The 17,329-nt window shown below is 31.0% G+C and overlaps 1 protein-coding gene across 2 annotated transcripts in view; it reads left to right on the top strand.

Annotated features, from left to right (window-relative positions):
• The window catches only part of LOC124366092 (deoxynucleoside triphosphate triphosphohydrolase SAMHD1), a 70,626-nt gene that overhangs the window by 18,553 nt on the left and 34,744 nt on the right, over nt 1–17,329 (top strand). For both annotated transcript variants that reach the window (XM_046822341.1, XM_046822342.1), the window contains exons 2-3: nt 3,477–3,518; nt 13,229–13,397. In XM_046822341.1, the coding sequence (XP_046678297.1) occupies nt 3,477–3,518; nt 13,229–13,397 (211 nt within the window). The remainder of the gene's footprint in view (nt 1–3,476; nt 3,519–13,228; nt 13,398–17,329) is intronic.

A 17,329-nucleotide genomic window follows, 5' to 3' on the forward strand; every position in this document is an offset into this window, starting at 1 on the left:
GATGTAATAGAGGCCTAATTTGGGTAAAAATTGTGTAAAAAAGATTAATTTTGTCTGTTTTCATGTTTTCTACAACCCAAAAATTATGTAAATAATTGTCGTATTTTAGTTTTTGTCATTATTTGTTGTATAAATCCAAATTATCGAGTAATTAGTGATCTTCCATTTGTTACCTAAATTTAATATACAAGGCTTCATGTATTTGTTAGTTGCATTAGTCATTAGTATGTATCACTGCTGTGTTTAAAACATCCTTTAAGTCACCTATGATGAGAGTGTTGCCATCTACATAATGCACTATAAACCTTGTCGAAAGTAGTGATGTAATAACTTAAATGATACAGAATTGTGTGATAGATTTTCCAGTTTAAATTTGTCTGCATATGGTCGATAAAGTCTTTTATTAGCTTAACTCTACCTCTAGTATTATATTGGTGAATATTAATTGGAATATTCTGCAAGGTTGATTTGGTATATACAGTAGTAATACCCGAAAAACATACAAATTTATAACTATGGGAGCTTTAAGTTCAATGAAAAGTGGCTTACATTGAGCAAGTAAATCTTTTCCTGTAATATTACGGACTGCCTTTATTACGGACATGTGGAAAATGTCACTAAGCTTACAAGGTTTTTCAATATCCATAGTAGGTAATTTACTCTTCATATTTTTTACAAATTGTTTCAATAAGCAGGGACTGTTGTAACTTATCCTTATGAAGTCCCAGAAGCCTGACAAAGTTAAGATAAATTTCTTGCTTAAGGTTTAGAGTTAGGAATTGTTTTTTTCAGTATTACAAGATAATTTATTAAATGAAGTCCTGGAAAGAGCCTGCTCTTTCAGCTTGTTTAGTGGTCTGTTTTAAGTAATTTTTTATTGACCGGCCATCAAAATGGTATTAGTGGTTGCAGCATAAATAATCAAATGAACATTTAAATTTTGAGACAAATCATTTACATTTATATTAAGAGGAAGTTTGGTCCCAGAATGGAGCTTTGAGGCACACCTATCTCAACTGGTTTTATTGTTGAACGTTTATGTTTTATTGAAAAAATGGACTCTTATTGGATAGATAAGATTGAATTATTTTTAAAGAGCTCTTCTTAATACCGTAGAATGTTAGTTTAAATATTTAATTGAACACTATCAAAAACATTACTAAGATCTTACAAAATTACAGAAACTGATTATTTTCTTTCAAAAGTGTCCAAAGATAAATCAATTAAGTACTGCAGATGTAGTACATTTACAGTGCCGAAAACTGTGTTGACATGTGGAAAGTAAGTTTTGTAAGATTGTACATTAAAGATTGAAGTATTTTGTAAAATATAGAAATTTCAAAATAGGACTGTAAATTGGGGCAAGTTTTTATTTTCTTTTCTTAATTGAAGTAGCTTTTGAAATTTTGAGTGATTACACGAAGTATCCCTCTTACAAGCATTTGTTGAAAACAAAAGCAAGTGTTTCACAGCTTTTATTATATCCGATGTCGTATGTCTGACCATGTGAACGACAGTTGATTTATTGTTCTGTGTCCCAAAAGTTTTTCTGTATTATTGTGGCTTGGATTTATTCCTTTGCATAACTGATTAATAGAGTCACCTTCACGCTAACTTGCAGTAGTTTGCTACATTTCCAATATACTTCTTAATTGCAGATTTTTTGCTTGCTTTAATTCTTTTTGGTAAATTCCATGTTGTGCTTTAAGGAAGACTTTATAGGGAGCTTGATAGCGCACAGACCCTTAGCTAAGTAGAGTTTTGTAAATTGTATATACAGGTTAAATATTCTAGGTTCTATTGTTGCTAAGGCAGGAGTCTACCAATTAATTAGTTTGGATTTTTTAGAGCTAGTCTTGTTAGATATTTTAACTAAAGGAGAACAAAAATGCCTTAGGTTTATATATTACTTATTTTACTAAATCACTTATTGATTGGCTGAGTGTGTAGAGAAGCTTTTCCCACCAGTTGTTGATGAACAAAAGTTAAATATCTGTCCGTCCATATGCATGATAAATGTAAGTTGACCAAAGGGTTGAAATTTGGTGTGAAACTATTTCTACTATCTACATTGCTATTGAAAATGGTAAATATTGCTGAATTGGTTATTTTGATTCCTGTCTGTAAAATGCGACTCTTGATTTTATTGGTAACCATATTGGTAACGAGAAAATACATAATAACCAAATAAGTAAATAAACAGAGTTTATTGTGAAGATCAATCATATGGCAATTTACTTTACAGTAACATGAATACATTGATGAAATTACTTTGCTGGACTAGTTGGTTTCATACAAAGCTTGATCATTTTAGCTTAACTTGGAATGTTGTCTTTTTATAATAATTAAATGATAAGGGCTCTTTTACTATGTTGCATTGACTGGTTATCACTGATGAAAATCGACTGGACATATCATGAATGTAATTTATGATGGTTCCAAAGTTTGGATTAACTCACTTTTTTATCTGCCTGTTTAGGAGGAATGTTTTATACATTTTAAACTAAATCTAGGATCTTTAAATTTAGAAAGTATACTATGAGTGTTTGCATACTCCTAGGATAGAAGGAATACCCTCTGCAACCCAAAAATCAAGGCAGTTTTAATTTATTTTCATGATTATGCAGGTAAAAAAAATTTGGCTTTTGTGGCTGAGCGTTTAGTGAAATCTTTCTCACCATTTGGTGATGAAATCTGATTTCTATTTTAGGTGTGTGCCTCTGTACACACAATAATTTTCTTGGATAAGTTAAATTGTAGAGTTTAAAATCTGATTTTAAACTCCACTTATGTATCGAATTTGAAAATGATATCCCATTCAGAGTTGCTCTAAATATCAGGATTATATTCGCTGTGGGTGAACTCAAAGCCTCCCAAACCAAAAAAAGTTTTTTCTAGGTTTTAACTCTGTTTTATATTGAAGAATGCTTAGTCATATCATCTAAGGATTGATACATTTTTAAGAATGACAGGTTACAGTTATTATTAAATACTCCCATATCTAAAAATAGTACAAGATTAAATGCCATTCCACGCAATACTAATATGCAATTAATTAAAAGTTTCATTTTACAGAAACTGCCACTCCTTAAATCCAGTCAACTGGCTGGAATTAAACCATTTATGTAGAAGACCATAATGGTTATGTTTTGCGTTTGAAAGAAGTTTTATATTGGAATCGTTAAACATATGTCACGTTTAATACATGTAAGAAAATACCAAGCTAGTTTTTAACTCATAAATTAAACCATCATGGCTGCTATGCTGTATAAGTAATTTGTTAGAAGAATAACATAAGCAAATAACTAACAAACAATGACAACTTAAAACGTAATTTTGTTATCCTCTTTGATAACAATATTACCGTATTGAATAAGTTATCTAGTTACAACAATATAAGCCTAACCAAATACAGACACAAATATTAAACAAGATTGATGGTAGACATTTAGTTCTAATAGAACAATTGTTTTCAGGGCATCAGTCATTTGGGCTAAACTTCTCTATGGAAGCAACAGGTGAGTACTTTGTCTTATTTAATCAATAAAAATGTTTCCTATATATACCAAGAAGTTTGCTTGCACAAGCTGGGAGCAACAAACATGTCGCAGTTGAGAACTATCAAACTATTTGTTACATTTTTATATATATAGGATGTCCGTAACTTTCTGGACAAAGGTATATCACACTATTGCTTACTCACAACACATTTTAACGTATGCACATGGGTTTTATCATAAATATGATGACACCGAAAATCATATGATAACTGAATTAGGGCAGATTTACTGTGACATTCACAACCCACATTGAGGTTCTCAGCAAATAGCCAACAATAAAAAGCATGAAATAAACAGCAAACCCAGAGTATCTTTTGCAGATCAAACTCGTTCCTTCCTATTTCTGTTTTGAGTTGTGAAAGCTTAAAATATAAGTCAAATTACCTGGGACTTAGGGTACCGTAATGATTTCTTAGTTATGCTTGGATTTCTTCCTTTCCTATTAGTTTTCATCTAGTAGGTCCTTTGTTGAAATTACCGAACTGAGTAATGTTATGTATTATTTCTCATAATGATGTGTGTGTGTGTGTGTATGCGTGTGTTTTATAAACTGAAATGTGACTTTTTGTGTACTGGTTAATGCTCTTTATCCTGGTAAAAATATGTAAAAATGTAAAATATATTGATAAATATAATCTATATATTTATTAATAAATATAAGCTATGAACCCATAGTGCATAAAACTTCAAACTTCAAACAGCCAAGAAGTTGGGTGCTGAAGAAGTTGTGATATGTGATAGAGGTTGGTCCAGTCTAGAACCAAATGATAAAACACAAATTATGAGAATCCCCTCTAAATTGTATAAAAAATATCTGCTTGCAATGACATAGAAAATTGAAATGAACGGATGGAGCTCAGTGGTCTACAATTTGTTGGATTGAGATTAGGTGGAATGGAAGTCGGGCATTTCTACTATGTAATTTTTAATTTCATGTGAAATCATTTTACCAATACGGAAGAGTTCAAAGTTCAGATGGAAACAGAATCCTTTTTATTTCAGCTCTACTAAAGTTCTTTGTTTAAGAGAAATTTAAATTAAATTTTTTATATAAAATTGGGTGAATTTTTAAGATAAAAGTTAGTTTGTAACTACATTTATCATAAGTATAAACATTTTCAAAACATTATAATAACTGTTGGATCTGGCATAATTAAATAATACAGAGACAAGAAAGGGCCTGACCTACTGTCCTTGGACATTGACTGACTGATCTCTGACAACCTAATCTACCTTAAACTACAATACACCTTGATTGGTTAGTTTGTCAGGTCTTATCATGACTACTTGATGTTTCATTAGATTAAGTGATAGACTTTGAATCTAAGCGTTCAAAGTTCAAAACAATCTATATATTTAAACTTTGTGTGTCATGAGATAATTAGTTATACGTCTTCATTTAAAATATTAGGATTTTGTCTTACATTCTTTTAAATAATTGTCATACATTTGTATTTATTCCATTATTTTAATTTCTAATAATAAAAAAAAACAAAAAATGAAAGAAAGTAATAGTTGTATAATTGTGGAAACTGTAAAAAAATAATGGTAAATTTTTAATTATCTATAAAGTGTTGTAGCCATTGTCTTCAATGGAATCATTTGCAATGTACATACATGGATTATTCCCAATTTAACCCTAGAATGGTAATGTGTAGTCTCTCAGACGACGCAAGCTATAAAAAACCGGTCCAGGTGGCAGGTGCATGACGTGACCGACCCCCCAATACCAATACCTTCCCCCTGCCAGCCAAGGTCAATGCTGGTTAGGGTTTCATTTTGTTTCATTCACTTAGTTAATTTCAGTGAGACCATAGTAGTCTGGTAGACTACGCGTTACCGTTTATGTTACTTTTTTGTTCCTGAGTAAATATATGAAAAAAGCGAATGTAGTGTTAGTTTTTGTGATAATTTTTATTGTGGATGGTCAACTAACCATGGCTGATCCACTGAACACTAGTTTTGAAATAAGAGATATACTACCTGAACTTGAACGAAGTGATTGTGATGAACAAGAAATTGATCATGATGAAAAGTTTTTTTGATCATTTTGATCAACTCATTTGTTATTTATGTCCATCAGGCATTATCAAAAAAATTAAACCAATGACAAGAAGGGCATTTGCTAAAGAAATATGTGTTGAACTAACAACTCCGCACATTCAAGAAAGACAAAAACTGCCAAATTTATCAAGGAATCTCAAACGCAACATTGAAGATGTCGTTGGCCCATCAACATCTGAGGCTTAAAATGTTATTGAAGAAGCAGGAACAAGGAAGATTTGTGCAGTTTGCCCAGCGAAAAAATGGAGAATGACTCGATTCCAGTGCACAAAATGTTATAAGCATATTTGCTTGGAGCACCGAGGAATGCTGTGTGTAAAGTGTTCCAATAAAGACTGAAATCAACAAAAATCAGGAAACATGACCTCTAAGATGTAAATAATGTCATTTGTAAATAAATTTAATTTTAATTTAATTTTTATAAATTTGTATTAATTTTTTCCCTAAAGTAGTCTGTGAGACTACGCGTTACCAGTTATGTGTGCCAAATAGGCGTTACCGTTCTAGGGTTAAAATTATTGTAGAATCCAAATTAACTGGAGCTCTCATTTGTGTACCTACAATAAAAATAACAATGTATCGGATGACTGTGGAATATCCAAATTATTGAACATTAAAGTTGATGAAAACGATGATGATGTATCTAATGACTTTGTAAATGAAACTGCTAGGGAAACACAAGAAACTCTTAACTTTGTTATAGACACTTTACATAAGAACTCAATAGCAACCAATGAAGGGATCAAGCAACTCAAGGTACACGAAGGAAACAGGATTTTTTCGGACATTTGCCATCGTTCAGTGAAACAACAAATCAGTAACACTTCAGTTAAATTCAGTTCTTCAGGTAAAGAACTTTACTACTTTGCAGTAAAGTTCTTTACCTGAAGAAGAGATCAGATTGCAGATCTCGAAACGTTGTGTTACTGATTTCTTGTTTCACTGAATGATGGCAAATGTCCGTAAAAATCCTGTTTCCTTCACAATCCTTCCATTGTCAAAAATAACCTTCAATCAAGGTACACATCAATAACCTAGAAATGTTAGTCCTTCAAACAGAAGGAGAAATAATGAAATTATTAAATAAATATACCAGCAGTTTCTCCTACTCACAATCTCCGACATGTTTGCCTGAAAAAATGAAAAAGGAAAATTCGATGAAGACCACAAAACTTATAACATTCACATTGCCATTAAAGAACTCTTTTCAAGTACTTGACGGTCGCTTTGATGATCTAGCTGAAGTTTGTAGTGTGATCGAAACCTTACCTTTAAACTTCAGTACACCTAAAAATAAAACTCAATTGAAGATCACACCAACCAGAAAAAACCAGCAAAGTCATCCAGTTGAAGGTGAAGAAAAACATACAGGAAACTTTTGCTTGTCCCGACAGTCATGGTCGGGACCTCACACCAATCCTCAAGACCAAACCAGTTTGCGGTTAGAAGATAACAGTAGTCAGTAGTTCAGGAGCTCTTTTTAACTACTTGTCAATAACCTGCGGGACTTTACAAGAAGCTTTCCCTATAATGATCATGCTATCTCACTCGCTGACACTAATACATCAGTAATCGATATCACTCATAGATTACATCAGCCTGCTCTCAATGAGAAAATAAGAAAATGAATGTAAAGATTAAGGAGGCTGCTAGTAATGTAAAGTTATATAATTATATTAGCATGGGTTCACTGCATCTTAAACATTATACCGAATTTGGACTACACTTAAACAAACCAAGTAAACATTTTTTAATTTAATTAGCTTATCAGTCTTTAAAACTGAAGAAACCCACAGACATATAGAAAGAGACATGCACACACAAAGTTATTTTTAGATCTACTGGAGTTTAAAGGTAAAGTTGCAATAGCATTTAATAACCATTTTTTAAGTGTACTCATATTATCTTTAACCAGCTTGACTTGCTGAATTCAAGGCATTATGTTCCACTAAAATAATGAACATTAACATATAATAAAATCAAACCTTCATCACCAGGTAACGATTCCACTTTTTTAATTAATAAACCCCACACACTTCATGTAGCAACATTATTTTACATAACATCCATGCATGCCTCAGCACCTATTGGGAACACTGTCCAATAAACCAAAAACATCCATTCCAAAAAAATATTAACAGTAACCTAGTCTGTACATCATCTTCTAAAAAAAAACTTCTTCAATATGTGAAAACTCTATATTAGGGTTGTTGCAATATGAGGCTAGTTCCGATATTTGTTATCGATATCAATATCAAGCTTGGATATCGATATACCGATATTACTAAATCCAAATATCGATATCCTTAATATCGACCGATATCGAAATAAGGGAAGGGGAATGATTAAATTGGTGTATACAACCTTTGAATTGATGAGTATGTGTAACTAGTATAATCAAAGATACAACTTACGAGTTCATTTCCAAAACAATGTTTTTAATACAAATACAACTTAATACATTAAAAAAAACCATTATTTAAAGATAAAAAAGAAATTCCTTAATTATTCTATTTAACATTTTTAACTAAGAACCATTTGAAGCACAATTATTAAAAACAATTGTCAAAGTAAGAATAAAAATTACAATTTTACAATTCAATATAAATCTATAAGAATATAAATTGAGTTTTAAGAACAACAATTACATTTTAAAAAGCAACTATATTATATATGGTTAACTGAACCAAGCATCGTCTGGTTACTTTTTACTTAATCTGCTAAGTTAATTTCTTTGTTGTCGTTGCATTTAACAACTGAACAAAGCAAGTTGTTTGAGTTTTGCTTTTGTAAAACTAATAAAGCCAAAATAATAAATAATTACTACTCTTCATTCATTATGATATCAAAACCCCGATATTTGTATATTTCTTCTGATATCACGATAATATCTGATAACTTATATCGATATCAATAAAGGACATATCGAAACGATAATATCGATATATATTTATATCGATAATATCGCAACATCCCTATCTATATAGTCACACAATACAAATAATACTATTAAAACCTTCTCTTTATTCCAAAGTGCTAATAGTATCCTAAATAAAGTTATATAGCTGGAATATATGAGTTATAATATAAGTGCAGACATAATTGCTTTAAGTAAACGTTGGTTTTCAGCAGGAAAAGTATTTTCAGGTAAAAAGTTACGTTGTAGTCTCATTTTATTGTATAATTAGTTTTGATAAATGGAGTTTTCTGTCTGTCTTGTAAAAATAATATACAGTTTAATGAATTTAGTGATGACTTTGTTTTCTAATGTTCCTCCCTTAGATAATTTCATCTAATTCTAATAAATTCAATATTTAATTGTTAATAGTTACAGAACACCAGACTCCGATATTTATGTATGCATTTCCAAGCTGCAGTTGTTATGTGAACTACCTTTAGGAGAGAAATAGTATTTAGTTGTTTGGAGTGGTTTTAGCATTAATTTATTAAACCTCAACTCAGCAGAGTCTTTAGCTTTTAAGAATATTTTAAAATATTATAATTTTAGATCTGTATATATGGAAGAGGATGTTTGCATGTATGACATTGATAGACTCAGAAACTTATTGAGCAATCATTGTGGAAATGTTTATGTTTATGTATTTTTCCACAGAGAAGGTTTATATGGTGTGTTCATTGATGTAACACCCACCAGATGAAACTGCAAAAGATAAGTTCTCAAAACACCTGCGCATTATAAATTTCAACTACAAGACAAGTTACATACAATAGCCAAACACTATTTGAAGGCGCTAATTATGATGTATATTTGTCTTTAAAATAATTGTCTGGTTGAACTTAAAGCTTGAATGTTAAACCACTTTATAATAAAGTACATGTATGTGTACAATGGTGATAAACATACACTTTTGAAAAATTTTCTGATCGTGGTAACAAGGCAAACTCTACATCAGTGTGCGAATATAATTCACTTGAATCAGAATTGCTCATACACAGGCAAAACTTACCAAAAGCGTGCAAAGCCGCGGTTAGCAGCTATTATTTTAAATAAATCTACTAAGTTTCTAGAAATGGTGAATCTTGTTTAGATATTGTTAGTAATATACCTCAGGATATATCTAGGCTTAACCTTTACCGCGGCTTTGCAGATCACAGTTTTTCTCAAATTTTGAAAATAAATGTTAATCATTTATTCCTACAGATTGAGAACAATAAAACAACCAACCATAGGCTATTTTCTTAGCAGGGCCAACAAAATAAAGACGGGTTTGATGTAATTTTTGATGAATCAATTGATGTAAATTTCTCAAAATTTGTTATAAACTGGTATTCTATTATGAATTGGCATTCCCATTAAAAACAACAAAATTAAAGTCATATCCATATTCCTAGATGACTGATGTTGTTAGGGAGAGTGGCGTCCTATCAAGGGAGCTGTTTGCCAGACCCAAGTCAATGAACACAGAAAACAGCCGGAAAGAATATAGAACTTAAATATCATTATAAAATAGTACTAGATGCAAAGCAAGAACCCCAAGCAGATAAAATAGAATTCTCAAAAAATATTCCAAAAACAAACTGGAATATAATTCATTCAGAAATAAATTCATTTTTGTCTAAAAAAAATATGAATCTAATTGTAAATAGACAGGATATTACTAATCCAATGGATATTGCAATAGCATTTAATAGCCACTTCACAAGTGTACTGCATATTATCTGTATCCAGCTATACTTGCTGAATTCAAGCATTATGATCCACTAATCCTTTTGCAAAATTCATTTCTGAATGGTTTACTTTATCTTTATCCAGTTTGCGAAAAAGATAATTGAAGTTGTAAATCAATTGTCAATTTAAATCAAATACTTCCAAGGATATTGAAAGAACTCATCATCTTGTCAAAACCTCTTTGGTCCCTGGTAAATAGCTCCCTGACTGATTGAGTCTTCCCTGAATATCTCAAGGTAGGTAGCCAGAGTAACACCAATAAAAAAAAAATTATTCAAGCTTGCAGAAAATTACAGACCTATTTCAGTTTTTCAATATTATTAGAAACTGTTGTAAAATCATAACTTTAAATTAAAAAAAAAAATCATTCTCAATAACAAATAAAAATCTGTTTTCGGTTTTCAATCCAATTTGTCAACTTTAGATGCTATTATAGGTTTAACTGACTACGTGCTGACTGCCTTGAACAAAGAGAGGTAACCTGTGGACTCTTGTGTGACCTCCGGAAGGCTTTTGATTCTGTAAACCATGAGAATTTTTAAAACAAATTGGAGTATTATGGCATCACAGCCAGGTAGTAGAGATAGATGAAAACCGTGCTGGCTCTACATAAATATCTATTCCCTTCTTGACATTTAGAGGCAGGTGTACCGCAAGGTTCCATTTTATGCACCATATTGTTTTTAATTTTTATAAATGGCTTACTCAAGCAGCTCAATTTACATGACAAATTAATTGTCTTTGCTGACGACATCACAAGTTCGTTTACATCTGAAAATAAACTTGACCTATCCCAAAAATTACATGAAAACAACAAATTAATGCTAAAAAAGTTTCAATTTCTTTGTGTTACTTTGGATGGCAATGTGGAGATGGGACAATCACATCAGTCACTTAAACGGGAAACTAAATTCAGTATGTTACGCAGTTCGTAAAATTCAATATTTGATGGATATAAGAACAGCAAAAACCATTTATTTTGACTATTTTCAATCTATGATGATACACAGAATTGTTTGGTGGGATAGTTCACTGTTTGTTGAACAGGTTTTCAAAAGAGAGCAACCCAATTTCTATGAAATTTAAAATTTAATCAATCACGTAGAGGCCATTTTGTTAATCTTCACATTTTGTCAGTGAGAAGTATTTGCATAATGAAAATGTTAACTCCAACTTATTAAAGAGTACAGTCCAATCTCTATCTCCCATCATAAATAACTACATAACAAGTAAATATTAATTCTCTACCTCTATCTATACACAAAGCAACCCAGTTAAAACATCTTTCTCTTAGGCATAATTTATTTAATTAACTGCCTTCTTTAGCATACCTGTAGATGGAGATTCCTACATTAAAGGGTTTTCAACAAATCTATGAGAGAATATATGCTTCAAACTGAAATTTATGCTTTTGATGATGTTTGTCCAAATTCACTAGAAAATAATTAAGATGTAAAAATCATACTTCACCTAGTTTTAGCTATAGTTACTAGTGTTTTAGTCAGTTGTTAATGTTTATTTACTATTTAGTGTTTTTATATCTTAACAAGCTGTATAACAGTATACTGTTCTATGGGGCATCATTTCATTTTACATAATGTTATTGCATATTTATGGTTTATTGCTAGAGCTTTTTCTATATTTTTAATACTAAGTTTAATGTACATACACTTTAAGGTTGTACTTACCACAGCGAACGAAAAAAATATTTTGTTATCTTTACTGCATATTTAACCTTTTTTAGAACAGATAGTAATTTTTCACATCTGTTGTTACAATTGTTTCTAACAATATAGTAGTCTCCTTAAATCATACATGATCAACAATTAACTAAACATTCTTATGAAACAACCTATAGGTAGTTATACAGGTAAAGTGTGAATTGAATATCATCACTTCATAATGTTCAGTGTCTTCGTGTTGTGGATTATATCATAAAATACCTTATGTTGTGTGAATTTTTCAAAAAATATGACATGTGGACAAATTGGTATTTAAAGCTGAAATTTTCATTCCCTCTCCAAGTCGCTTCATCAGGATTAAGAATTGATTTAAGTGAGTCCTTTGTTATTTTAGGTTTAATGCATTTTTTTGTATACTTAACTTAAACTTCATAATATGTTTTTATAATTTGAATAATTATTATCACCTTTATAAATATGTATTTTATTTTATATGTCTCTTGCCCTGTCTAATTGTTTTTCACAAGTTAGAGGAATTATTTATTCCCACTGAAAATTTTGTTAAGACTTATGTGAACTGCAACAATACAAGTTGTTTAATAGGAAAAGAACAAAACATCTCAGTTTCACTAGCCATTTTGTTAAATACATTTTTTTTAAAGAACATTACTAAATTTGGTGATTTTTATGTATCTTCATCCAAAAGTTATACTGTATTCAAAATAGACCCTCACCATAGCGTAGGGATTAGACTGTGTCTCTCCGAAAGAATCAAAGAAAGATCAACCGGAAAGGTTCGATTTCCAAGGAGGTTAATAAACATTTTGCAAATAGATTTCAACCGCTTTCCTTTAAAATTATAGGTGTAAAGTAATTAAAATATCACTTGCATAAAAAAGATAGTAAATATATTTGTGAAACAGATGTACGTAATATATTTCATCATTGGTAAATACATCTTATCAGATGAGTAATCAAATGAGAGGACTATAGAGGTTAAATATGTATTTATTTGCAAGTTCTGAAATATTTTTGTTTACAATCTCATTTAGATTTTTAAGCCTTAATGAGGTAGCCTGTGGTTTTTCATGTTAGGTTCATGACACATACATGTTTTAATATAAACAGTTTTTAATGATTAAAACTTAGTTAAATGCTTTTTAAAAAAAACCGAAAATATGTGTAAGTTAAATTCTCATTTTCTGTAAAATTACCCATATTTTAATTGTCAGGATATAAGGTGTTCAATGACTCTGTGCACGGACACATCACTCTACACCCCCTACTGGTCAAGGTGGTGGACACCCCCCAGTTCCAGCGTCTGCGCAACATCAAGCAGCTTGGCTTCGCTAACTACGTGTTCCCTGGAGCCAACAACTGCCGCTATGAACACTCTCTTGGGTTAGTCTTTTTCCTTCTTCCTGTGCTATCCTTATTTTTAATGATTTAAACATGTCACAGCAAGAAAAAAAGGTTTGAAAATCTCTGTGTGAATTGAATTGAAACATCTTTATTCATATAATATACAGTGGTATACATTGAATGGCGTCATTATGTTAAATGAAACTAACTACATCTAAGTAACAGTATTTACAGTTTTCTTCATAACAAATCAAACTACACCTACTACCAGGTTCAACATAAATTAAGGATGGTTGTCAAAGTTCATCAAATTTATATAATGGGTAGTTTATCAAATAACTTTTTAATTTTTTCTTAAATAATTTACTATTGTCTATACTTCTCAATTCCACAGGTAGGTAGTCTTAGTAAAAAACTTTGCACCTGCATACGATGTTTTTTTGGTATAAAATTCTAGCCTATGAGAATTAATAGCAATTTGATTTTCGATTTCTTGTAAAATATGAATGACTGTCACCTAATTTCGGAACCAATTTATTTATGCATAGTTTTTTTACATGGATAGTATTGATCGGAATAAATTATAAACAGTCATTATTCCTAAATCAGTAAAATGTTGATGAACAGAGTCATCAAATTTTTAGATTTAACATGGTTCGTATTGCCCTCTTTTGGAGAAGGAGTATTCTATCCAAATTCCGTTTTGATGTACCCCCATATATTTCAATACCAAAAACTTATTGATGATTCTATAAGAGAGAAATAAATTATTTTTAAAGTATTTAATGAGCAAAATTTAGATCATCCTATACAAAGCATACAATCCAGAAGTAACTTTATTAACTATGTGTTCAGTATGGAGATTCCATGTCAAATTTTCATCTAAGATTAAACCCAAAAATGTTGTGGAACTTACTTTTTCCAAAGAGTGGTTGTTTATTTTTATTCCCGGATTTACTGAAGATTTCCTTTTTCCTGCTTTGAAAACAATAAAATTAGTTTTGCTGGTATTTAATAATAGTTTATGATTATTAAAGAAATTATTTTTGTCCAATAAACTAGAAGAAGCATTATTTTCCAAATTATTTAATGTACTACTACTAATTTTTAAACTTGCATCGTCAGCATACAGACAAAGTGTTTTTGTTGGACTGGTTTTGAAAAGAGTGCGGAATACCTTTTACATAACAGAGAAAACAGCAGTGGGCCAAGGATTGATCCTTGCGGAACACCATGCTGAATCTGTGCTAGTGATGAATTATTGGTGACTATTTGATTCTTAATGCTACTTTTTATTTCAACAAATTGTTTTCTATTGATTAAGTATGAACTGAACCAATTTAGAGTAATGCCATTGATTCCCAGGCCTTCAATCTTGTTTAATAGAATTTTTGTGTGAAACGCTATTCAAAAGCTCTGCTTTAGGTCCAAGAAAATACCTATTGTTTTCTCTCCTTTATCTACAGAGTCAATGACGGATTTAATGAAATCTATGCCAGCAGTAACCACAGATCGATTTGGTCTAAAAGCCATGTTGTTCCTTATCATGCAAACAATGGGTTTCAAGAAAATTTACTAATTGATTATAGGCTGCTCTTTCAAAAATTTTTGAAAAAGTAGGTAGCAACGATAATAGTCTGTAATGTGATGGGTTTTTTTTTAATCTCCTTTTTTCAAAAATCGGGATTACTTTGGCTATTTTGAGTTTTGACGGAAAGATTCCACTAATAAAGGAAGAATTAATTAAGTGGACTAAGGGTTTAATTAGTTGATTGCCGGCTAACTTTATCACCGTCATTGGAACTTCATCATAACCAGTTGAAAACTTATTGGGAAAAGATCTCAAAATTTTTAGAATTTCACGTTCTGTTACTGGTCTGAATTTAAAATTTTGGTTTGTCAAATTATTAAAACTAAGCAGAGAATCATTGTCAATCTGAATGATTGGATCTAACTGTGGAATTATTGACAATTCAACATAATTGGCAAAAAAAAATCATTGAAATGTCTACTAATTTTCTTGTGGTTCTACCAAAGTTCGGCCATTAGTTACAATTTTCAATGTTTACTACAGTGTTTTTTCTTATTTCCAATCTCTTTGTTCAGGAATCTGCCAGGTTGTTTTGCTAACATTATTGGATTTTTCTATTTTACTTTGATAAAAATCCTTTTTCTTATTAATTAAAGTATTCTTATAATTTTTCCTTAAGGTTTTAATTGTATATTTAAACAGTTCTTGATCCTTAATAACTCTAGCTGATTGACTCAATTCTAAAATTTTTTGTCTATCTTGTTTTACATCAGGTGTTATCCAATTATCTCTACACTTTCTTAAACGCTTTTTAACTTTAGGAAAAAACAAGTTAAAGCAGTACATAAAAATGTCATGAAAAACATCAAATTTTACATCAACACAAGCATTATAGACATTAAAACCAATTTTCCTTATCCAAAGCCCTCAACAAATAATGCCAAATTGCTATCATCAAAAACCCTAGTTTCTTTTGTTACAGATTTATTTTCAAGCTTAGGGCTTGAATCTTTCCAAACCCTCTCCATCATTAACATCAACAAACACCATCACACCATAATGGTCAGATAACTGTGTGTCAATTCCCTCAACTCTTATTGAATTGCTCATCAAAATTAGTTAAAACATTATCCAATGCAGATTCTGTAGTACAAGTTATTCGGGTTGGAAAATTAAACTAAAAATCTCATATTAAATAATTGCAATACATCATTAAGCTTTTGTTGGTTCGAGCTATCTAGAACATCGATATTAACATCTCCCACAACTAAAACATTTTTGAAATCTCTTAACTAACACTCTTAAACAAAAACACAATTTTTCCAAAAATGTTGACACATTTGAATTAGGAGATCGATAAACTGCCATTAAAAACAAAGTGTAAACCAAACCATTGTATACTTAACCACACAGCATTCAAATTCTTTTTCTAAAATTAAGTTTTGAATACAATTTTAAATTTACATTTTTACACTTTATTTCATCTTTGCATAGAACCATTACTCCTCCTCCAACTGAAAAAACCTCTTTAAAAGGATGCATTAACAATGTAATCTTTTAAAATTGAACCTTTCAATTTCAGAATTCATCATTTTATGTTCGTTTAGGACTATTATATCAGGGTTTAACTCAATGTGTACATGTTGTTAAGTAAAGTTAGGGGTATGTGGTTTAGTCCAGTAAAATTGTGCTGTGGACCTTGGTTCCCTATTGTTCATTTTCTTTGTCAGCTGCTTGCAAAACAGTATTTTAGACAATAGACTAATCAGTGGGCGAAGCTAACTAATATAGCAACTATCAAGGTACAAAATCTGTATAACACTATTTTTTGAAGATTAAAATCTATACTCATCCTCAGAGAAGTATTCGTAAAAACAACTATATACTAATAAGTCGAGACTGTGCGACTGGAGCCAAACAATATCTTTGCTCAGGACCAGCAAACTACATGTCACGAACTGTGCGAGATAAGACAATCAATATTGGTATTTCCTTTGATGTCCCTGTGCTGAGACAAAAACAACAGGATAGCAATGGTCAGAAGGGGAAGGGGTAAAGAGCTAGCCATCAGTGTGTAGCCCTGGCTCTCCTACCTATGCCATACAGACATATCTTGTTTGAGATCTTTTTCCATTCTTGGTAAAGCACTCTGCATGTTTTCATCCTTGGCCTACTCCTGTCAGCTCGGAGTCCAAGTTTTTGTAAGTCTGTGCAGTGTTCTTAGAAGTGCTACAACTGATTCTTCATTCTAGGTGAGGAATTATTCCAGAATTATGTCAAACACATACATCAACACTTTTCTGGCTTGTAAATTAGGAGTGTACATATTTTGTAGCTGGTGGGCATTTTTCATGAGCATTAATTGTACAGAGTGTACAAATATGTATTTTACCAACGAATAATTTTGTGTTCTGATGAATAGTAAGCCATCATTTTTTAT

The sequence above is a fragment of the Homalodisca vitripennis genome, chromosome 7 (assembly GCF_021130785.1).
Source record: "Homalodisca vitripennis isolate AUS2020 chromosome 7, UT_GWSS_2.1, whole genome shotgun sequence".
NCBI classification, from domain to species: Eukaryota; Metazoa; Arthropoda; class Insecta; order Hemiptera; family Cicadellidae; genus Homalodisca; species Homalodisca vitripennis.